Below are 21943 nucleotides of genomic sequence, written 5' to 3'. Positions count from 1 at the left end.
GATACTCTCCGTGGAGCCCACACTCCACACTCCGCTACACCTGTCTGAGACCAAAGGGGAGCTGCGGGTCTTGGAGAGGGGGTCTGGAGACATGCCGGAGGGAGGGAGATGGGAGGAACACTATTGGAGTATGTTACTTCTTTCCTAAGATTGTTGTTGTTTTCAACAATATGGTCTGATGCCATTGAAACAGTAGTCCGATAATAACGTGGGGGAAATGGGCTTCTGACTTTCGGGCCAAGTCATTCTATTTCCTCAACCAGTCGTTGCCATGCTCCCTCTTGCACTGAAACTTAGCCTGCAGAGAGGGGTGGTCGTGGTGGTAGAGGTGTTTGAATTAGCCCTTGCTCTGCTGCCAAGCTTGCCGCCTGCTTTGTGGTCTCCCTCCCCGTGCGCTACCGGAGGGGCTCTGTGAAGCCGGGGTTCACTTTAGACTTGCAGAAGAGACATTCTTAGAATTCTTTTCTTTTTTTTTCTTTTTTTTTTTTTTAACGATTTTATTTATTTGACAGAGCACAAGCAGAGGGGGAGAGAGGGAGAAGCAGGCTCCCCGTGGAGCAGGGAGCCCGATGCGGGACTCGATCCCAGGACCCCGGGATCATGACCTGGGCAGAAGGCAGCTGCTTAACCGACTGAGCCACCCAGGCGCCCCGAGACATTCTTAGAATTCTTAAGGAGAACTAGTTTCTAAAGTAAAAGATTTACCAGTAAACTAATGACCTTTGATGTAATATCTAAGCAGAAGAAAGCCAGGCTGATTTCAGAGAAATATCATGTGATCATTATTGTTTCTTAAGTACAGTCGAAATTACCTGGTTAAGTTCCTTTTTTTTTTTTTTTTTAAAGAATTTTATTTATTTATTTGACAGAGAGAGACACAGCGAGAGAGGGAACACAAGCAGGGGGAGTGGGAGAGGGAGAAGCAGGCTTCCCGCCGAGCAGGGAGCCCGATGTGGGGCTGGAACCCAGGACCCTGAGATCATGACCTGAGCCGAAGGCAGACGCTTAACGCCTGAGCCACCCAGGCGCCCCTACCTGGTTAAGTTTCTAATGATAATATAAATAGGCTTGCCAGTAATGTGAGCTTTTTTTTTTTTTTTTAAGATTTTATTTATTTATTTGACAGAGAGAGACACAGCGAGAGAGGGAACACAAGCAGGGGGAATGGGAGAGGGAGAAGCAGGCTTCCCGTGGAGCAGGGAGCCCGATGCAGGGCTCGATCCCAGGACCCTGGGATCATGACCTGAGCCGAAGGCAGACGCTTAACGACTGAGCCACCAGGCGCCCCATAATGTGAGCTTTTAAATATAGGAGTGGTTGTGTTTACAGAGAACAAACTGGTGGTTGCCGGAGGGGAGGCGGGGGGAGGGGGCGGGGATGGGTGAAACAGGTAAAGGAGATTAAGAAGTACACACTTCCAGTTACGGAATAAATAAGTCTTGGCGATCAAAGGTGCAGCATAGGGAATATAGTCCATGATATTGTAGTAACATTGTGTGGTGACAGATGGTGACTCTTGAGTCATGTATAGAATTGTTGAATCACTGTGTTGTACACCTGAAACTAATAGAACGTTGTATGTTAATTACACTTCAATTAAAAAAAATATATGAGTGCTTGGATGGTTGAAAATATACATGTGCATACATATTTACATATTTTAGGATTACAAGCATGGTTTTATAATTATACATATACCGCTAAAATGATGGAAGATCAGTCCTCTTGTATAGCAGATGTGAAGGAACCACCACAAAATCATAAAATCACTGCTGTCAGTGATTTCCAGTTAGGATCCACCGTTTCCTCTCTTTGGACCAAGTAGACTGTAACCGTATCTGTGCTGGTGAATTTCCTTTTTCAATCTCTGCCCTTTCTCTGTGTTAGAAATCAAAGAGCCGTCTCTTTTCTTCCCTCATTTCTTCCCTCTCCATTTCTTCACAGTTCTAGGGTTTATAGCGTGCGAGTCTATTTATATTCGGTTCTAAGTAAGCCTGGAAGTGCCCTGTGTCCCAAACCCATAGTACAAAGATTGATATTTTAAATTTTGTTTTATTGGCGGGGCACCTGACTGGCTTAGTTGGTGGAGCATGCGACTCTTAATCTTGGGGTTGTGAGTTCAAGCCCCATGTTGTGGGTAGAGTTTACTTTAAAAAAACACACACAGAAAAGAATACATTTATTTCATTAGAGATTAGAAAAATACTGATTTATTTTCCTTTATGGGGGGGTGATATACAGCTTACTGTTTCAATTAATATATTTCAATGAAGAAGAGATTTGATTGGAAGAAAAATACGAAGTATATGAGAGTGCAGAAGGTATGCCAAAGTCTTGAAGATTGTACGTGAATAAGCTGAGTTTGGAAAACACTGCTAAAAAGAGAATCAGGAGTTGGGATACCTGGATTTGAACCCTGGTTCTACTACTAGATGTGGACAGCTGAGCTTCATCAAGCCTCTGAGCCTGTTTCTTCATGTAGGAAGTTGAAATGATGGCGTTTTCCTTGCCTATTTGGCAGGTTGTGGTAAGACACAGGTAGAATGTATATTGAAAGTGTTTTCTGAAGACCGCAAAGTGATCTTCAAGTGAAACAATAAAATAAAAAATTAATAATGTTACTAGCAAGTTACTTCAAGAGAGCTTCTGAATCCGTGAGCAAGAATGTTCAAAGACAAACCGTTTGGGGCTTTTTTTTTTTTTTTCCTTTATGGTTAAAAACTGAGTAGGTTCCAAATTTAGGTTGACGGTTTTCCTGTCACTACTTACGAGGAGAAGGCAGAAACATATGCTTGCTTCTCTCCAGATTGTAGAAGAGCTTTTGCCTTTTACTGAATGCTGCTACAGAACCGTACAGAGGTACCCAGCGGGACCTAACTATTCTTTGAATGTTTATAAAGTACCGTTTGTTATCACACAGTTTTCTTGAGTTAGGAAAAAGCACCTTCTCTGGCCAGTCAGGGCACAAAGTGGCAGGAAGGAAAAATTGTGAACCTGGGAGAGAGACCCTTTTTGTGTGTGAGGGAAGCTTTATTAAGGGAAACGCTGTGAGTCTCGTAATCCAGGGGTAAAGCTGAATAGCAAAGTTAGACAAGGGATATGTTCTAGACCACAGGGCAAAGCCACCATGAAATTGTGGTAATTCTGAGCATCAAAGGTTTTCCTTGTCTCTGATGCCCAGAGAGTTGCTACTGAATTCTACTGGAAGAGAAACTTAGGGTGTGGTTGTTTGGGGGCTGATTCCTAATGTAGCCTCTCTCCTCCACGTCCAGTTTGAACTGTGCTTTTAAGCCCCGTGAGGCCCGGGATTGGAGGTGGCTGGGTGGGGGGAGGGTGAGTCCTTCCTCTTTTTCTTCTGAAGCAGATGAAGCCTGATTCACAGGCCTAGATCTGCCATTAGGGTAAGTTTTGTGGGACTCGGAACAGCCACCCCAAATTTTTCTACAATCGAGCTACCCCTGACAAAGGAAGTAGGAGTGAAGACCCAGAGCACCTAGTTTATTTTTTTTTAAAGATGTTTATTTATTTATTTGACAGAGAGAGAGAGAGAGAGAGAGAGAGAGCACGCACAAGCAGGGGGAGCAGTAGGTGGAGGGAGAGGAAGAAGCAGACTCAGGGAGCCTGATGTGGGGCTCGATCCCAGGACCCTGAGATCATGACCTGGGCCGAAGGCAGAAGCTTCACTGACTGAGCCACCCAGGCGCCCCCAGAATGCTTAGTTTAGTCAGCTTTAAATGAAAAGTGAAACCTTGTTTTCTAGAACATGAATATAGGGCCTTCAAAATAGAGAGAGAGCTGAGGGTTTGTTTTTTAGAAGGCCTATTTTCTACTGTATGTTTAAACAAGTGATTCATTTGGACATATGCTTTTTCCAGATTAATTTGACAACCACATTAGGAAGCTGAAGGAAGATTTTTTTTTTTTTTTCTTTTTCAAAGTTACTTGGAGCAGGTACTTCTGAAATTATTGTACAGAGAGATTAACAGATGCTAATTCAACAGGTTAAACATTGAAATTTGAGGACTGTTTTTGCAATCTGTATTGAGAGGATAGTTGGCACCAAAAGCAAGACTTGGAAATTATTTTCAGTGCCTAAGGCTTGCCTTCTTAGATGGGGCTTTATTCACTTCTCTGAGCAATTGATCAGAGACTCAGAATGTCAGACAGGAAGAGGCAGTCAGTTTCCGTGCACTTGGCTCCATGAAAACATGGTAGATATAGGACAAGGGGCCCAAATTTTACTATCAGAAAACCTCTGAGTTCCCCAAATAGGAATTGTTTCTTCTGTTTCAACTCATTTTGCACTAGTATTCACAGACATGATAGGGGATGATCAGCTGGATTTGATCTTATGGGTCTACAATTTCAAATTTAAGACTTGAAATGAAGTATATCTTCTTAGGATCTCCCCCCCCCCCCCCCCCCGCAAGGTTTATTGAGGTATAATTGAAGAATGAAAATTGTACATATTTAAAGTGTACACTGTGATAATTTAATATATGTATACATTGTGAAATGGCTATCACAGTCAAGTTAATGAATACATTTATCACCTCACATGCTTTATTTTTTTGATGAGAATGCTTAAGCTCTATTGTCTTAGTAAATTTCAAGTACACAACACAGAATTAGTAACTACAGTCACCGTGTTGTGCATTAGATCTCCGGAACTTACTCATCTTATAACTGAAGTTTGTACCTTTTGACCAATCTCTGCATTTCCCTCATCTCCTAGCCCAGCAAGCACCACTCTACTTTTTTTAGATTTCACGTATAAATGATACCATACAGTATTTTTTTTTTTTTTTGGTCAGAAGAATACATGAAAACCCAGGTACTCATCACCCGTCTTCAGCTTCAACAATTATCAAGTCTTTGTCCTCCTTTCTGGCCCTACCCCAATGGGAGGTTTTTTGTTTTTTGTTTTTTTTAATTGAAGTATAGTTGACATACAACATATTAGTTTCAGGTGTACAACATAGTGTTTTGACATTTATATACATTAGGAAATGCTCACCATGGTTAAGTGTAGTTACCATCTGTTATGAAACAAAGTTATTACAATAGCATTGACTCTATTCCCTGTGCTGTAATTTTCATGCCTTTGAGTTCTTTTATAACTGGAAGTCTGCACCTCTTATTCCCCTTCACCTATTTTACCCATCCCCCCTCCTTCCTCCCCTCTGGCAACCACAGTTTGTTCTCTGTATTTATGAGTTTGTTTTTGTTTTGTTATTTATTTATTTTAAAATTTTATTTATTTGTCAGAGAGAGAGAGACAAGCAGGGGGAGTGGCAGGCAGAGGGAGAAGCAGGCTCCCCACCGAGCAGGGAGCCCGATGTGGGTCTCGATCCCAGGACCCTGGGATCATGACCCGAACCGAAGGCAGGCGCTCAACCGACTGAGCCACCCAGGCGTCCCTGTTTTTGTTTTTTAGATTGCACATGTAAGTGAAATCATATAGTATTTGCCTTTCTGACTTATTTCACTTAGTATCATATACCCTAGGTGCATCCATGTTGTGGCAAGTGGCAAGATTTCATTCTTTTTTTAATGGCTGAGTAATATTCCTGTGTGTGTGTGTGTGTGTGTGTGTGTGTGTGTGTGTGTGATAGAGAGAGAGAGATCTTTATCCATGATACCATGTGGTTTTTGTCTTTCTCTGTCTGGCTTATTTCACTTTAATGCCCTCCAGGTTCATCCATGTTGTTGCAAATGGCAGGATGTCCTTCTTTCTGATGGCTGAATAGTATTTCAATAAATGTACAGACCACATTTTCTTTATCCATTCATCTGTTGAGAGACACTTAATTTTTTTTTCTATATCTTGGCTCTTGTGAATAACATTGCTATTAACATAGGAGTGCAGATATCTCTTTGAGGGACTGATTTTGTGTTCTTTGGCTATATACCCAGAAGTGGGATTGCTGGATCATATGGTAGTTCCATTTTTAATTTCATGAGGAACTTCCGTACTGTTTTTTTAGGGTCTTTTAGATTTGTTGAATACTGATGTTTATTAGAGTAGTTTAATCTTTCTAAGTAATCTTAGAGAGGAAACTCTGAGATGCTCTTCAGATATGGAACTGGGATCTAGCTGTGACTTAATTGTGAACCAGGTATAAAAACTGTTCTCATTTATAGCAGCATTATCTACAGTAGCCAAATTATGGAAGCAGGCCAAGTGTCCATCGACAGATGAATGGATAAAGAAGATGGGGTCTGTGTACACAATGGAATATTACTCAGCCATCAAAAAGAACGAAAGCTTGCCATTTGCAACCATATGGATGGAGCTAGAGAGTATTATGCTAAGTGAAATAAGTCAGTCAGAGAAAGACAAATACCATATGATTTCACTCACATGTGGAATTTAAGCAACAAAACAATCGAGCCAAGGGGTAAAAAAGAGAGAGACACACAAACCAGGACATAGACTCTTAACTCTAGAGAACACGCAGAGGGGAGGTGGGGGGGGGGGAAGGGGATGGGGATTAGGAGGGCATCACTTACGATGAGTACCAGGTGTTGTATGGAAGTGTTGAACACCTGAAGCTAATATTACACTGTATGTTACCTAACTGGAATTTAAATAAAAACTTAAAAAAACCTGTTCGCGAAGGATTGTGTGGATATGCTATACCGGAGACTGCCTCAAGTACTGTGTACGCAAATGTAATTCTGATTCCATTATGATACTAAGTTTCAGTGTATCTTTTATTTAAGTTTTCTTTATGTTGTTTTTTTAATAAAAATTTTAAGTAATTTTAATCTGATTTAGTAAAACACTGTTATTAGGAAGCATTAATATACACCCACCTTGGTCTGGAATAGTGTGTTGGAACATAGCTCTGGTTGAATCTGAATATCTCAGAGTTTATCCAACAATTAATGATTGGATGCCCACCACGTGCCAAGTGCTGTTGTAGGTGCTGGAGTTGTAACAGTGAACAAATAAAGGGAAATCTCCGCCCTCAGGTAGGAAGAGAGGTAAAGTAGGTGTTATATCACATGGTGATAAGTTCAGTGAAGAAAAAAATGATAGGAAGGTAGGTGGTGGGATCCTCTTCCAAATTCAGTGTCTTGCATATTCGTAGCTTTGGGTATTTCTGAGGGGGAGAAAACGATACATGAGGTGGAAAGAACTGAGCCTTTGTAGTCACAGGCCTAGGTTTTAATTCTAGCTCCGAAGGCAGACAAGTTACTTAGTGTTGAGTTGAGTGCAGAGTTTCCTCATCTGTCAAGTGGTGACAAAGATTAAGCCTATTTCTATTCATTCATTCGTTCATTCATTCTCGCTCTACGGACTGAGCCAGCCAGGCGCCCCAGATCAAGCCTATTTCCAAGGGTGGTTATGAGTATTAAGTGAGAAAATCTAGAGAAAGCACTTGCCACAGTGTCTAGCATACAGAAAGGGCTTGGTAAATGCCCACTCTTGTTACTCTTATTAATAAATCATATCCTGGATTTCTCAGACGCCGACCTTGCTCCTTGTAACCTTAGCCTCAGGCTGGGGCCCTACTCTCAGTGGCCAGGTCACCCGGCAGTCTGTCAGGGATCCCCTGACTTCGTCACCTAGGACCCCACCCTTTCATGCCCTGCCCAGTGGATCGAGCACCTCCAGCACCCACGTTTGCCCAGGCTCTGCCTGCACCAGGCACACGAATGTCGATACTTCCTCATCTTCAGTTACCCAGTGAACAGAGCCAATTCTCTAAAAATCAACTGACAGGGTTCCAAATAGACCACTTTTTGTTTTACCTTACATTTTTGGAAGGCACGTGGAAAAGCAGGGTACAGGGCTAACTCTCTAGAACTCTTGGCTTTAGCGGAGAGATCTGTGTGTGTATTTGTATGTGTTTGGTGTCTGCGCTTCTAGTTATGGAGGATGTTTCTCTTGTGAAAGTGTCCCAAGTGCTCACTGCCGTCAACAGTCCTTTCTTTAGTGAAATAAGGTGTCTTTCGCACATGGACAGGAATTTATATCTTATGACTTTGACCGTATTAACTTTGTATTTGTCTCTTATTAAGGAAAAGACCAAAATTGTTGAGCCCTTGGACTATGAGAATGTTATCACCCAAAGGAAAACCCAGATTTACAGCGACCCCCTCAGAGACCTGCTTATGTTTCCAATGGAAGATATCTCTGTGAGTTCACAAGCACTGCTTTAAAGGAAAACATTCACACTTTCCAGGCTAGTGCTTACGGCAAGAATGTTCCCTGTCTTCTAGATCTCGGTGATAAGTCGTCAGCGCAGAACAGTGCAGTCCACTGTACCAGAAGATGCTGAGAAGAGGGCCCAAAGTTTGTTTGTCAAAGAGGTAAGACCCTCAAAGGCAACAGTGGAACATTATTATATTCAAAAAAATATTCTTCCTTTAGTGTAGACAGGAAATAAAATGACTGTAACTTAGCGGACCTCCGTGACAAGTCTAGATGATGTGGTAGAGAGGAGACAGCTTAACTACTGTGACAAATAGCATGGGTTCTTAGTTTCTCTCTTTTGGATTTGACTACTCTCTGAACTTGGAGTTAGAGTGTTCCAAAGTGTGTATGAATTGGGATTTTTTGTTGCCATTTAGTTTAGGGAGACCATGTTAATCCCCAATGGATGATCCCAGTACCAACATTTTCCAAATGATTTTTAAAAGTCTGTCAGCTTCCTTTACCAGACTTTAAAAAACTGGATATACATATACTTGTGTGATATTTCAAATTAAAGATTCCTATTTTCTTTCAGTGTATTAAAACCTATAGCACAGATTGGCATGTGGTAAACTACAAGTATGAAGACTTCTCTGGAGACTTTCGAATGTTGCCATGGTAAGTGTAGAATTCAAGGGAAACCTTTGAGAGGAGAGTTACTCAATGTTTTACCCTTTTCTAACCACTTATAAAGCTTCTCAGTGATAATTTATAATAAAACAAGGCCTTAGGCAGCTGGCTTGTTTGGTAAATGTATTTTGGACAATTGAGTATGTTTTCACTTTGCGCATTGAAATTCTTTCGAAAATGTAGGAGTTCACTTTTTGGCTTTGATGCATCTATATTGACCATAAAATCTTTTAGTTCTGGATAATGTAGTGAGCACTTTCCAGTGGTGTCAATGAAAATGCTAGAAGGGGGGCACCTGGGTGGCTCAGGTGATTAAGCGTCTGACTTCAGCTCAGGTCATGATCTTGGGGTCTTGGGATTGAGCCCTGCATCGGGCTCCCTGCTCGTTGGGGAGTCTGCTTATCCCTCTGCCCCTTCCCCTGCTCATGTTCTCTCTTTCTCTCTCTCTCTCAAATAAATGAAATCTTTAAAAAAAAAATGCTAGAAGGCACTCAGTTCAATTCGATGACCCCAGACATCCCTTGACAAAAGCACATCTCTTTCAGTTGAGTTGACGGACTGCCGCGAGCACACTGGTCCAGGAGCCAGTTCAAATCTTATTTGTTGAGGTTCAAGTCTTATTTCTGCCACTTACTGGCTGGATGACCTTGGGCCAGTCACTCAATCTCTCTGAGCTTCCCTGTTATCCCTTTCCCCATCTATAGTCCTACTAACCTCATAGGCTATCATCTGGGAAATGTTTTCGAGAAATAAGACATTGTGTAGCCTCTTGTAGTTTTCAAAGCACTTCCCTAGAAGAGAAAAGAGTCCTAAAGACATCCTTTAAACTTGAATCCCAAGATGGCTGACCAATCCAAGCTTATACAGCAGACGAATGGAAGAGCCAGAATTACACTGTGTTGCTTTTCCTTCTGAGGAAAGACAAGCTTCTGCCCCCTCTAAGAACTCTGGCCCGCATTCTCTGGCAGTTCTGCCCTCCCTGACTGACTTAGTATTTGCGCTTAGTTACAGCTTTGCCGCAGGCTGCACATGTGGGAGTCCTTATATAAAAGGTACTGTAAGTTTACTCAGAGGGCCAACCCTGAGTTTGGAAAGGAGAAAAGAATTTATCCCCCTCGTGTTTGGCGTTTATCTCGGTTGTAAAAAAGTCTACTCATCTTGCTTTTATTTATTTATTTGTGTGTGTGTCCTCTTCAGTATCTGAAATAATTCTCTTGCGTTTTCAGCAAATCTCTGCGACCAGAAAAGATTCCCAGTCACGTATTTGAGATTGACGAGGACTGTGAGAAAGACGAGGTAAAAGTGGGGGCCACGGTGCTGGTGTCCTCACGGTCGCTTCTGCTGCCAGAGATTTCCTTGAGAAAAAGATGAGGGACAGAATGGTTTTCGAGTGATCGGTGGCCGGCTTTTAAGCTAATGCGTGTTTTTTAAGAATCTTAAAAAAATTGTTGCATTTCCAAATGGAGTTTAGGAAAAATCAAGTGAAATGGGCTGTGATTTGTATATAAACATGTTTTCCCACCTGTGGGAGACACCTGTGGGGCTGGTTTTCCCCGTGCTGGGCATGTGGCAATGGTGAGTCATCTGGAACCCCCTGCATCATGGATCCCTCTTGGGACAGATGGCCTGGATGTCTGTGACATTTTGAGGTGCAGTTTGACGGTTTACTTAATGCAGAAGACTCTCCCAGAAGACAGCCCGTAAGATTCAGTAAATACTGAGTACCTGCTGTGTGCATGGCACAGAGCCTTTCTTTCCCTAGTGAACAATTTCAAGTTTCATCAGGCATCTTTGTGGGGGCGGTGGGGGACTTAATGCTTTAATTAGAAAATGGGGCAGGGCCTAGTTCGTGTCCCCCAAAAGTTTGATTAGATGGCTGGCTGTTTCACTGATGCTTTTTGCCCTATTTCAGGATTCCTCTTCGCTGTGTTCTCAGAAGGGTGGCGTCATAAAACAAGGCTGGTTGCATAAAGCAAATGTAAATAGTACCATCACGGTCACCATGAAGGTAAGAAGTAGTTATTATGTTATTTCGGATATTGTTGTGAGTAACGTGCGTGGAAAAAATATTGCTTTAAAAAAATGTTTACGGGGCGCCTGGGTGGCTCAGTCGGTTGGGCGTCTGCCTTCGGCTCAGGTCACGGTCCCGGGGTCCTGGGATCGAGCCCTGCATCGGGCTCCCTGCTCAGTGGGGAGTCTGCTTCTCCCTCTCCCTCTGCCCCTTCCTCTGCTTGTGCTCTCTCTCCCTCAAATAAATAAAAAAATTTAAAAAAAAGTTTACAGTGAGCCCTAGCAAAAAAAAAAAAGAAAATCATTACTGAGAGGATTCTCACAGCTGTATAGAATTTAAAAACTCTGCAACCTCAGGATAATTGAGAAGTGTAACTTTTTAAAGAAACGTAATTATTCTGAATCAGGAAGTTTAAAAAGGAGGCTGTCATTCAACTGTACTTCAATTAAAAATAAAAAAACTTCAGGAAGGAGGCTGTCAGTTAAATGAAGGTAATGACATTGAAACAAAAGGGCATCACAGGTTCCTATTCCTATGTGGAGATGAATGTAATGAATAGAAGGATAAGGTAGTCCATTTATTTAGCAACTATTAATTAGGTGCGTATTCCATGCTGGGCACTGAGGGGAAATCTATGAATGTCTAAGATGAGGTCCCTGGCCTCCAGTGGTCTCCAGATGAGATAAGAAACATACCAGATTTACTACCGTACAAAGCTGTATAGCCTTAGCGCTGTCTGAGAATTACTGAGTTTTGTAGTTGGGGCAGAATAGTGAGTTTGTCTACGGGGTTTGTAGGAGATAAAGGTAGAAACAGAGAGAGAGGGGAAATGGCGCAGGGTCTCTAATGCCTGGGGCATGAAGTTGACTTTTGTTTCAGAGGCTGTGAAGAGCCGTTAAAATCCAAAGGTAAAACTAACAAGGTACTTCAAGATTCTGAGCAGAAAAACAGAGTATGCTCTCATATCAAATATAACTGTTCTTGCAGATACCCAATATAAGATCATGTGGTTTGTCGAGGATGATTCACACTTCCATTAAGTATTGAAGGTCATTCTATCTTTCACATAGTCTGCAAGCAGAAACTACGGGTGTCTATCAAGAGAAGGCTCCAATTTTATCTTAATTTAATATTTTGCCTGCTGCTTTCCATTGAGTGGCTATGTCCGGTTCTCACTTTCATTTCCAAGTCCTGAGAACAATCAGTCCAAGTCGTAGGGGGCTTCCTGCGTGTCTCCTGCACTTAACCATGGGCTTTAGCCCGCGGTGATGAATCCATTTGTTGAGGACTTCGTATGTGCCAGGCACCATACTGGCTGTTTTGTATTCTGTATCTCATTTAATCCTTGTGCAACCCTAGGATAGAGGGTAGAGGGGTCCTATTTTTATTCTTAGTTTAAGACGTGGGAAATGAGGCACAAAGAAATTAATGGTTAACTCAAGGTCACACGGCCCCAAATTCAGACATGAATTTCTTCACCAGCCCACTGTCAATGCCGACTAGCTGAGTGAGTGAGACTCAAGGCTTTATTATAATATATTTCCTATCAGAATTATCAGGTTCAGCCGGGCGCCTGGGTGGCTCAGTCGGTTCAGCGTCTGCCTTCAGCTCAGGTCATGATCCCAGGGTCCCGGGATTGAGTCCCCCGTAGGGCTCCCTGCTCAGTAGGGAGTCTGCTTCTCCCTCTGCCTCTGCCCCTCCCTCTGCCCTTCCTCCTCCCCCTGCTTGTGCTCGGTCTGTCTCTCACATAAATAAATACATAAAATCTTAGGGAAAAAAATTCTCAGGTTCAGAAATGCAGGTGTGAAGACTGTAATTCTGTGCAGATTGCCAGAAAATGGTTCTGTGGGTTTTGACTCCACTCCCAGCATACTCAAAATATTAGTGTTTTCTCCATACTTAGGCTGTAGCCCAACATGAATATAATGTATGGAAATCTGGATTCAGAGAAACAAGACATTGGGGAATTAATACCTTTACAAAAACAATTCACCACGGGATTCTTTTCAGTAGTAAATGACTCTAATGCTTTTAAAATAGAATTTGCTTTGCATACAACCTTTTATGAGCCCGTATATTATAAATCAAAATACAGTGGCCTGTAAGAAGTACACGCTTTACATTTTCCTCCATAATTTGCGAGACACAGATTGGTTGATGCAGGGGCGCCTGGGTGGCTCAGTCGTGAAGCGTCTGCCTTCGGCTCAGGTCATGGTCCCAGGGTCCTGGGATCGAGTCCCGCATCGGGCTCCCTGCTCCGTGGAAAGTCTGCGTCTCCCTCTCCCACTCCCCCTGCTTGTGTTCCCTCTCTCGCTGTGTCTCTCTCTGTCAAATAAATAAATAAAATCTTTAAAAAAAAAAAAAGATTGGTTCATGCAGTGGGTAGAATTATGGCCCCCCCAAAGATGGCCATATCCAAATCCCCAACACCTGTAAATGCTTCCTTACATGGCAAAGGGGAGTTAAGATGGCTAATCAGCACACAGGGAGAGGAGCCTGGGTTATCCAGGTGGGCTCAGTGTAATCACAAGGGTCCCTGTCAGTGGAAGGAGGGAGGCAGAAGACGAGAGTCCAGGAAGGAGGAGGGAGGACAAAAGCAGGGTCAGAGAGAGATGCTTTGTTGCCGCCTTTGAAGATGGCGGAAGGAGCCACTGGCCAGGAAATTGCAGGCAGCCTCTGGAAGCTGGAAAAGGCAAGGAAATGGCTTCTTTTCTGGAGATTCTAGAAAGGGACACAGCTCTGCTACAACCTGGATTTTCGCCCAGCGAGACCCCTGTCAGACTTGGGCTCTGTAGAACTGGGGGAGAATACATTTTGTTGTAAGCCACTGAGTTTATGGTAATTTGTTCCAATGACAGTAGGAAAGGAATTCAGTCAAGTAGTCAAAGATTGATTGTTTAGCTTATGTGTTGTCTATCCCCGAGGTTGCGAACGCCACCGCTCATGGGGGCCAGGCAGGAGCCATAAATTCATGAAGCGAGCGGTGGGGTCTGAGGCAACTTGGTGACCACATGGCCCGGCTGAAGGGGACACTGCTGCCCGCCTCTAGCTAATTGTCACTCTGCTAGGCTCTTTGGGTTGTTGCCTTCTTTCATCCCCAGCTGTTCATGTCTTGGCCACTTCTTTTTTTTTTTTTTAGTGAGATATAATTCAAATAGCATAAAACCACTTACTTTCTTTTTAAAACTTCTACCAAACAGTAGGCAAAGAAAGGAAAATAAGAATAAGTCGAAGTGTAGGGAATAATGTGAAATAGGCCATAATGAGATTTGGGAACTGTGCCTGGTCATGGATTTCATTTATCCTGGCTATTCTCCATTATGGACTGTGGCTCTCCATTTTGGATTTCTGGGAGCTCGATATACATCCCATATTCTTCCAGTTTTACTTCCTAAGCCAGAGCAGTGGTATTAGATTTCAGGATTAATCACAGCTGGGATGGGCAAGAGAGGGAAGAAGGTTCAGCCAGACTCAGCGAAAGGTGTCTGAGGGGTTTTGCCAAGATGTTTCTGTTTTCCTCTAAGATTGGGTTTTAACTGTTCCTGAATTCAGCCTTGTGGAAGTTGGTTGAAACTCGCAGTGTTGATGATGCCATCTCTATGTAAACAGAGGGCATGTGACTGTATGGAGAAGGGCCATGGCGGGGGGTGGGGGGGGTGCGGTTGTTGGGTGTGGGTTTTGTAGTGGCCAGCCTGGAGAACTTGGAGTGAGGGCCAAAGCGGAAGTCCAGGCCTGTGAACTGTGGCGCCCTGGGGGACTCGGGCCTGCACCCTCAGGTGGGGGGATCAGACATGTTCTTCCTATGATGGGCCTAGACTGGCTCAGACCTAGGAGAGAGTCTAAATCTAACAGTGGGGTGAGCAGCTGGCCCAGCTCTTGGAGAGTTGGCAAAGGCAGACACGGAGGAACTGAGGCAAAGGGCTGACGGTTCATGAGACGTTTTGAGAGGAAAAGCTCTTCTATATTTGTTCCTGTTATGTTAGCCTTCGATGTGAAGAATATTAATGAGTCTCATAAGCGAACGGGAAGGTGAGTCGGGCATGCTATTATTATCTGAGTCATTTTCCTGATACCGGGGGCAATTTTACCATTGGTGCATCCGGAGTCCCCTGCGTGCTGGGATGTCCAGCCCACACCGGTGAGAAACTTTGGGAGCTTTAGCGGTGAGCACCGCAGGCCTAGAGCTTGCAGAGTTGAGAGCCAAGAACCTTTGCTGTCAGAAAAATTCGAGCTTTGATAGCCCCTCAAGCCCACAGTGGACTAACCAGGAAGCTACAACAGAAGGATCTCGGTATTCATCATGACTCACTAGCAGATAACAGCCTACAGGAGCCATGTGCCTTCCCTTCTATTTTATCTGTGCCTCCTTGACATTGGCCTGCGGATCCCGCTGGGGTTGAGGGCTTGACAGGGATTAAGGTAGGGTAGCTGGATCCCTCTTAGAGGGAGGTGTCAATTTCAGGGTCTTTATTCATTTAAAAACTTCTGGATTTAAAAAAATTATGTAGAATCAGTCCTTTGGAAAATTTGAATTGATGGACAGCAACTTAACTGTCTTTTTTTTTTAAGGATTTTATTTGAGAGAGAATGAGGGAGCGGTAGAGAGAAGGAGTAGGGGGAGGGGACAAAGGGAGAAGGAGAAGCAGACTCCCTGCTGAGCAGGGAGCCCAATGACAACATGGGGATCAAGACCTGAGCTGAAGGCAGACACTTACCAACTGAGCCACCCAGGCGCCCCTTAACTGTCTCTATAAACAAGGCCGAGTCCTTTTTCTGGATTCTTTGACTGTCAGAAATAAGGGAGTCTAATGGCATGGGAGGGAGAAATGGAGTCATGAGAGAAGGTGGAAAGAAAAAAAGCAAAGGGAAAGAGGGTTAGAAAACACTGAGCCAAGTCCAATAGATAAAAGGGAATCAGAAGACTCCCTACTTTATAAGGCCTTTTGAGAAAGCAGCCACATGATCTGTAATGCGACATAAATAATGTAGCCACAGTAACTCATATATAGGCTGCTTTAGAGAGCGAATCCTTCCTCACTAGCTGCCAGACAGTTTTGCAAGAACATTCAAGTTGATAGTGATGGGCTCTAGGGCAAAGGGGCTGGTGAAGGAGCTAAGCTGATTTCTTCATATGGGAAGATGACAAGAGCATATTTATGGAATAAAAATTTGCCCTTTTCCCCCCTACACGCCTTTCCACCAGCTCCGGTCAGTTATTAAGAGATAGTCTGCATCATTCTCTGCCATTGTCACGATTTCCCCAGAGGTGCTGGCCGAGCCTCTCCGTTGTTGGCTGGGAAATTGGTCGTGAGGAACCCAGGCTCCGGGCGAGCTGATAATGATGTGCATTACTGCCCAAGCCACGGTTTTCGGTGGCTGGTCACTTCCTCTCACCGAGGAGGACGCTGGTGTCGTGCAGCATTTGCAAAAGCTCCGACCATTGTCCTATAAGCAGTGACTATTGTACCCCGAGCTTATGATTTGCTTTGTTCCTGGTGTTCATGTTAAAACAAGGCAAGCCTTGCCGTAGGTGATTACTTTCCTCAATTTGTACTTTTTTAGTTAATGAGAACCCACCCCATTGCCTGTCTGCAATTCCTGGGAAAGTTTTGGAGAGCAGTTTAAGATCTCCTAGAGAATGAACTTATTGATCCCTTAGACAGAAATGCCAGTCTTGACAGAAACCTGTTCATTTATAGTCTCAAGTAGCTGCTGGAAACCTCTGCTTTTTTTCAACTCCTTTCCATATCAGTGAAGGTGAGATAGCTAGGATATTTGATTTGACCTTCCCCTGGCGCTCAGAGCTAGTTTTCCCAAAGGATACAATGATCTATGGAATAAGGAAGAGTCTGATCTTGAGGGTGGTTTTTCATTAAAAGAAAAAAAAAAAAAAAGTCTGTTGCAGATTCTTGGCCAACCCCCGGGACACTCACCTTTATGCCTCTTCTTGGCTCCATTTGGTCACATTCCTCTAGCTTCCTCCTCCCCATTCCCAGCAATTAAATGTTGAAGTGTCTTGGTATGTTATCGGGGTTGTAAGTTCAACTGCTTGATGTATGACTCACTTCTGCTGCCCCCTCCCCTTTTGGTTTGCACAAAAGAGAGCCATTTGTTATATATCCCGAGTCAAACAGTCCTCACTTATTCTTTTGACTGTTACGGGAGGGTTTCTTCCCTTCTGTGTTAGGAGAACAACAAATCAAGGAATTTTTCCTAGGACAGCACATATGATATTAAAATAATTGCTGGGGAGGCCAAGGTCACTATGTTTATTGGAATAAATATGAAGAGAAATTTTTTAAACATTTTTTATAGGTTAGTGCATTGTGTTCTCAAGTCTACCAGACTGTCTCTCCCAGCTAACGAACAGATTATAGTCACTTTATGGGTAAGGGATCTCTCACTAATTTGTTTTTGTTTTTTGTTGTTTTTTTTTGTTTTTGTTTCTGTTTTTGTTTTATTTTTTTTTTTTTAAAGATTTTATTTATTTATTTGAGAGAGAGAATGAGAGACAGAGAGCATGAGAGGGAGGAGGGTCAGAGGGAGAAGCAGACTCCCTGCCGAGCAGGGAGCCCGATGCGGGACTCGATCCCGGGACTCCAGGATCATGACCTGAGCCGAAGGCAGTCGCCTAACCAACTGAGCCACCCAGGCGCCCCTTGTTTTTGTTTTTAAGTAGATTCCACGCCCAGCGTGGAGCCCAACACAGGGCTTGAACTCACGACCCTGAGATGAAGACCTGAGCTGAGATCAAGAGTCAGACGCTTAACCAACTGAGCCAGCCAGGCACCCCTAATTTGTTTTTTATGTTTAGTTTCTCCTCATTCATTGGTGACTGTTTTTTTTTTTTTTTTTTAAGATTTTATTCATTTACTTGACAGAGAGAGACACAGCGAGAGAGGGAACGCAAGCAGGGGGAGCAGGAGAGGGAGAAGCAGGCTCCTCGCTGAGCAGGGAGCCCGATGTGGGGCTCGATCCCAGGACCCTGGGATCATGACCTGAGCCGAAGGCCGACGCTTAACGACTGAGCCACCCAGGCGCCCCCATTGGTGACTGTTTAAAACCATTTATTAGGGGCTGCTTATGTGCCAGACACTCTGAGGAATCAATGAATTCATCACCAAATATGTACTGAATACTTATTAACTCAAGGTGTTAGTGTTGCAAAGGGTAGAGAGAAGTTTCCCATGCAGAACTTAAAACCTATTCGGGGAGCTGGGACACAAAATGAAAACGGTTTAGGGGTGCCTGGCTGGCTAAGTCGGCAGAGCGTGTGACTCTTGATTGCATGGCCGTGAGTTTGAGCCCCATGTTGGGCGTACAGTTTACTTAAAAAAATAATATACTGTTTAAAGGTTGTACAGAGACCAAGTGCTGTATGAGTCCAGGTCACTGTGATCTGAGGTCAGAAAAGGCAACTTGAAGGAGGTGGGGCCTCAAAGGGAGAAAATCAGGAGGTGAGTGTTGGAGGCAGTATGTACCGGGCGGCGGGTGTGTTAGATGAAGTTGGGTAGTCATGAGAGGATAAATTCGGTTTGGTCCGTTCGTATCTCCCTGCACCTCTGTTTCTCCTCTGTAAAATGGAGATGATAAGAGTAATCATCATACAAGGTCATTATGAGGATTAAATGATATAGGATGAGGAAAGCCAGAGATGGATGGTAGTCACCACTCCATGGATCTCAGCCATTTGTATTATATTATTAGTAGGATTGTGGGAGCGCCTCAAAGGTGGGATCAGTCATGTGAGCCCTGCCATGTAGGTGAGGGAGGGTCATTGAAAATTTGAGCAGGGCCATGACATGCTGAAATAAAGCTCACAAAATAGTCTGTCGTAATGAGAAGGGCGAATTGTAGACCTTTCCTTCTGGACTTCGCTTCAAACTAAATAATTAAAAAAATCTCCAGTGCCCTCATATGGTGGAGTTATTTAGGAAAAGCTATTTGAGGGGCACCTGTGTGGCTCAGTCGGTGAAGCATCTGACTTGATTTCGCCTCAGGTCATGATCTCAGGGTTGTGAGATTGAGCCCCACATTGGGCTCCCTGCATCGGGCTTCGTGCTGGGCATGGAGCCTGCTTAGGCTTCTCTCTCTCCCTCTCCCCCTGCAGCCTCCCCCACCCCCCCACCCCGCCACACGCTCTCTCTCTCAAAAAAAAAGCTATTTGATTTTGCACCGGTTTCCCAGAACATAAACCTGTGTGATATATTAAAATTTGGTGGAACTGTAAAACGATATAGCGAAGAGAGATAAGTGGTAGATTAGGTTGCCAACGTACTGGTAGGGGTTCTTCAGTGGGATGACGTTCCTGACATTCTGGTATAATTAACTGCACCTTGGTTTTCTGATAAGTCCTGGGGTTTTCTTCTCTATTATTTCTTTCATCTTTGCTTGGAACAGCTCTGAGACCCAGGACGTCTCTTGCTCTCCTGCTTTCTCCTTTTTCTCGCTGCCTCTTGTTTTCTGTTCTGAGACATGAATCAAGTTAGTTGTTCCTGCCCCATTCCTGCGTTGCTCCTGGCCCACCTACTTTGCCTGCCTACTTTCACTAAATCCTGCAGAGCGTTCTTTCCTGGGGCTCCTGGTTCATGTAACTTAGCAGTGAACACTTACCCTCTAGGTAACACACATAGGTGAACCCTCTCGAGATTTGTTATATCAGATGATAAAAGGCTCTCCTAATTTGAGGATACGTGGTGCTCAAACTTGCCTCCCTTCCAACTTTGATTAAACAGAGTGACAGAAAGCCTTTGTTCTTGCTCCAGAAAGGGTCATGTGGTAAATATTTAAAAGGTTGTCATCCAGGCAGCTCAGGGTTTTAAGGAGACTTGGCAGGACCTGATCCCAGAGAATTACCTCCTTTGGCTCCCTCAGTTTTATTCTTCTGGGTGGTCTGAGTGGGCCACTCATCAGGATCCATGCTTCTCATCGAGTCAGGCGGGGAAATTTTCAGCTGTGTCCACCATCTAGGAAAAATAATAAAGGGGAGGGGGAGGAAGAAGAATATGGACATTACAGAGAAATACCATCCTATTGGATGAAACCACTGGAGAATCTGAACTGGAGAATGAATTATTCATTCATTCATCATTTATTTTGCAAAATTTTATTGAGTCCAAGCACTGTTGTAGGGACTGGGGATATAGCAGTGGGTAAGACATGGACCTTGATAGTCTAAAAGAGACAGAGAGCAACTAAACAGATGAATGAGTTATATTTAGATAGTGATTGCCATATGAAAAAGATAAAATAGTGTGCCATGATGGAGGGCATGTGGTCATAGAAGGCCTCTCAGAGGAGGTGGGATTTCAGCAAAGACCTGAAAGCAGTAAGGAGTGAACCATTGAGGATACGTGGAGGGAAGAGCATTCCAGGCCAAGGCAGCAGCAAGTGCAAAGACCCGAAGGCACTTGCTTGGGGTGTTAGCGGAGCAGCTGGTAAGCCGGTGTAGCTGGACTAGCATGATAAGAAATCCAGTCCAAGAGGGGCGCCTGGGTGGCTCAGTGGGTGAAGCATCTGCCTTCGGCTCAGGTCATGATCCCGGGGTCCTGGGATCGAGCCCCATGTTGGGCTCCCTGCTCAGGGGGAGTCTGCTTCTCCCTCCTCCTCTGCCACTCCCCCTGCTTCTGCTCTCGCTCTCAAGTAAATAAATAAAATCTTAAAAACAAAAAAGAAATAAGGTCCAAGAGGTAAGCTGAGGCTAGAACAGGTATACCATCTTAGGCTATGGTGGGGATTTGTGGATTTAGGTGGGAGGCCATTGGAAGGTTTGGGCAAGATTCTCTTTGTCATCCTCATCAGATTCTGGTTCTATCCTTGACTTGCCTGTGTGAACTTGAGTGAGCTCTTGGTCTCTCAGTTTGCTGTTAAGTGAAATGTGGATAATGATGCTTATCTCCTGTGACATTAGAAGAATTAGTTGTTGGTTACAAAGGACTCGAGGCCTTCAAGATGAGAGGTATGATACAGAGTAATCGCCACTGTTCTATGTAGTCATTATTTTAACAGCTTCCCAGAAGATGAAACCCAACGTATATGCTAGACTGTTAGAATGAGAAGAGATCTCACAGATCGGTTGTGGGGGCCGAGTCTGATTTCTGTGGAAATGACTTAAAATTCCTTCACCGTACAAATTGTGTTTCAAGCCTGTAAGAAATTGCTTGGGGAGGGTGGCCCCTAGACTGGGAAGGCCGCTGTGTTATTTGTTCAATTTCAGTAAAATTCTTTGTAGAGCATGAAAAAATGGTCTGGCCCGGTCCCATTTTACAAGTGAGGGAGCAGAGAAGCAGAGTCTTGAGGACAGCTTCATGGCTGGTGAGCAGGAGTGCTGGACAAGAATCCGGATCGTGTGACTTTCAGGCATCTGCTTTCTCCCCAGATTCATGAGCTACCCACCTCAGTGTCCCATTTAGACATAACTGCAATATTACAGGAAGCGATTTACTGTAATTTCAGGCCCCTTCCCCTCTCTGTTGTAGTGATGTGCTTTGCTAATATTGGAAGTGGTGGCTACCACGGAACATCTTTGCTTGGTGAGGCAGCTGGGCATGAAAAAAATTTCACAGACTCAAATTTGGCTCTGTGCCACAAATGTTTTGCTCTGTGTTTTGCCTTCTTCTGCCACTCTCTTTGGTGCTGACTCTGGGCTCTGCAAGTCGATCGGGCTTGAATTTTAGGTTTGGTCGCAGGTCAGATTCTAATTGGTTGTAATTTTTGCCTGGAAAATGTATCTGAATTTTTGCCATGCGTAACTACTGTAATAACTTTCAAAAGGGGGTGTTTTGTTCATTTGGGCACAGTATGTAATTTTAGGTTGTCTGGTTCCATCATTTGAATAACATGTGAACCACTGTCACGAAAACAAGCAAACATATACAGTTGATCTTTGAACAATGTGGGGGTTTAGGGGCACTGACCCCCTGCGCAGCTGAAAAATCCATATATAAGTTTTGAGTCCCCCCCCCCAACTTAACTACTAATAACCTGTTGACCGGAAGTCTTATGGATAACATAAACAGTCGATTAACACGTATTTTGTATGTTGTATGTGTGATATACTGTAGTCTCACAATAAAGTAAGCCACAGAAAAGAAAAT

General features: G+C 43.8%; 1 protein-coding gene across 2 annotated transcripts in view; it reads left to right on the top strand.

Moving 5' to 3' along the window:
- Positions 1-21943, top strand: part of DOCK11 (dedicator of cytokinesis 11) — a 179719-nt gene that overhangs the window by 40803 nt on the left and 116973 nt on the right. For both annotated transcript variants that reach the window (XM_044911764.1, XM_044911765.1), the window contains 5 exons: positions 8032-8148; positions 8233-8322; positions 8742-8824; positions 10063-10132; positions 10749-10844. In XM_044911764.1, the coding sequence (XP_044767699.1) occupies positions 8032-8148; positions 8233-8322; positions 8742-8824; positions 10063-10132; positions 10749-10844 (456 nt within the window). The remainder of the gene's footprint in view (positions 1-8031; positions 8149-8232; positions 8323-8741; positions 8825-10062; positions 10133-10748; positions 10845-21943) is intronic.

This window comes from Neomonachus schauinslandi, chromosome X, assembly GCF_002201575.2.
Source record: "Neomonachus schauinslandi chromosome X, ASM220157v2, whole genome shotgun sequence".
NCBI classification, from domain to species: domain Eukaryota; kingdom Metazoa; phylum Chordata; class Mammalia; order Carnivora; family Phocidae; genus Neomonachus; species Neomonachus schauinslandi.
The sequence above is the reverse complement of the archived record's forward strand: the minus strand, read 5'-3'. Positions and strand labels throughout refer to the sequence as shown.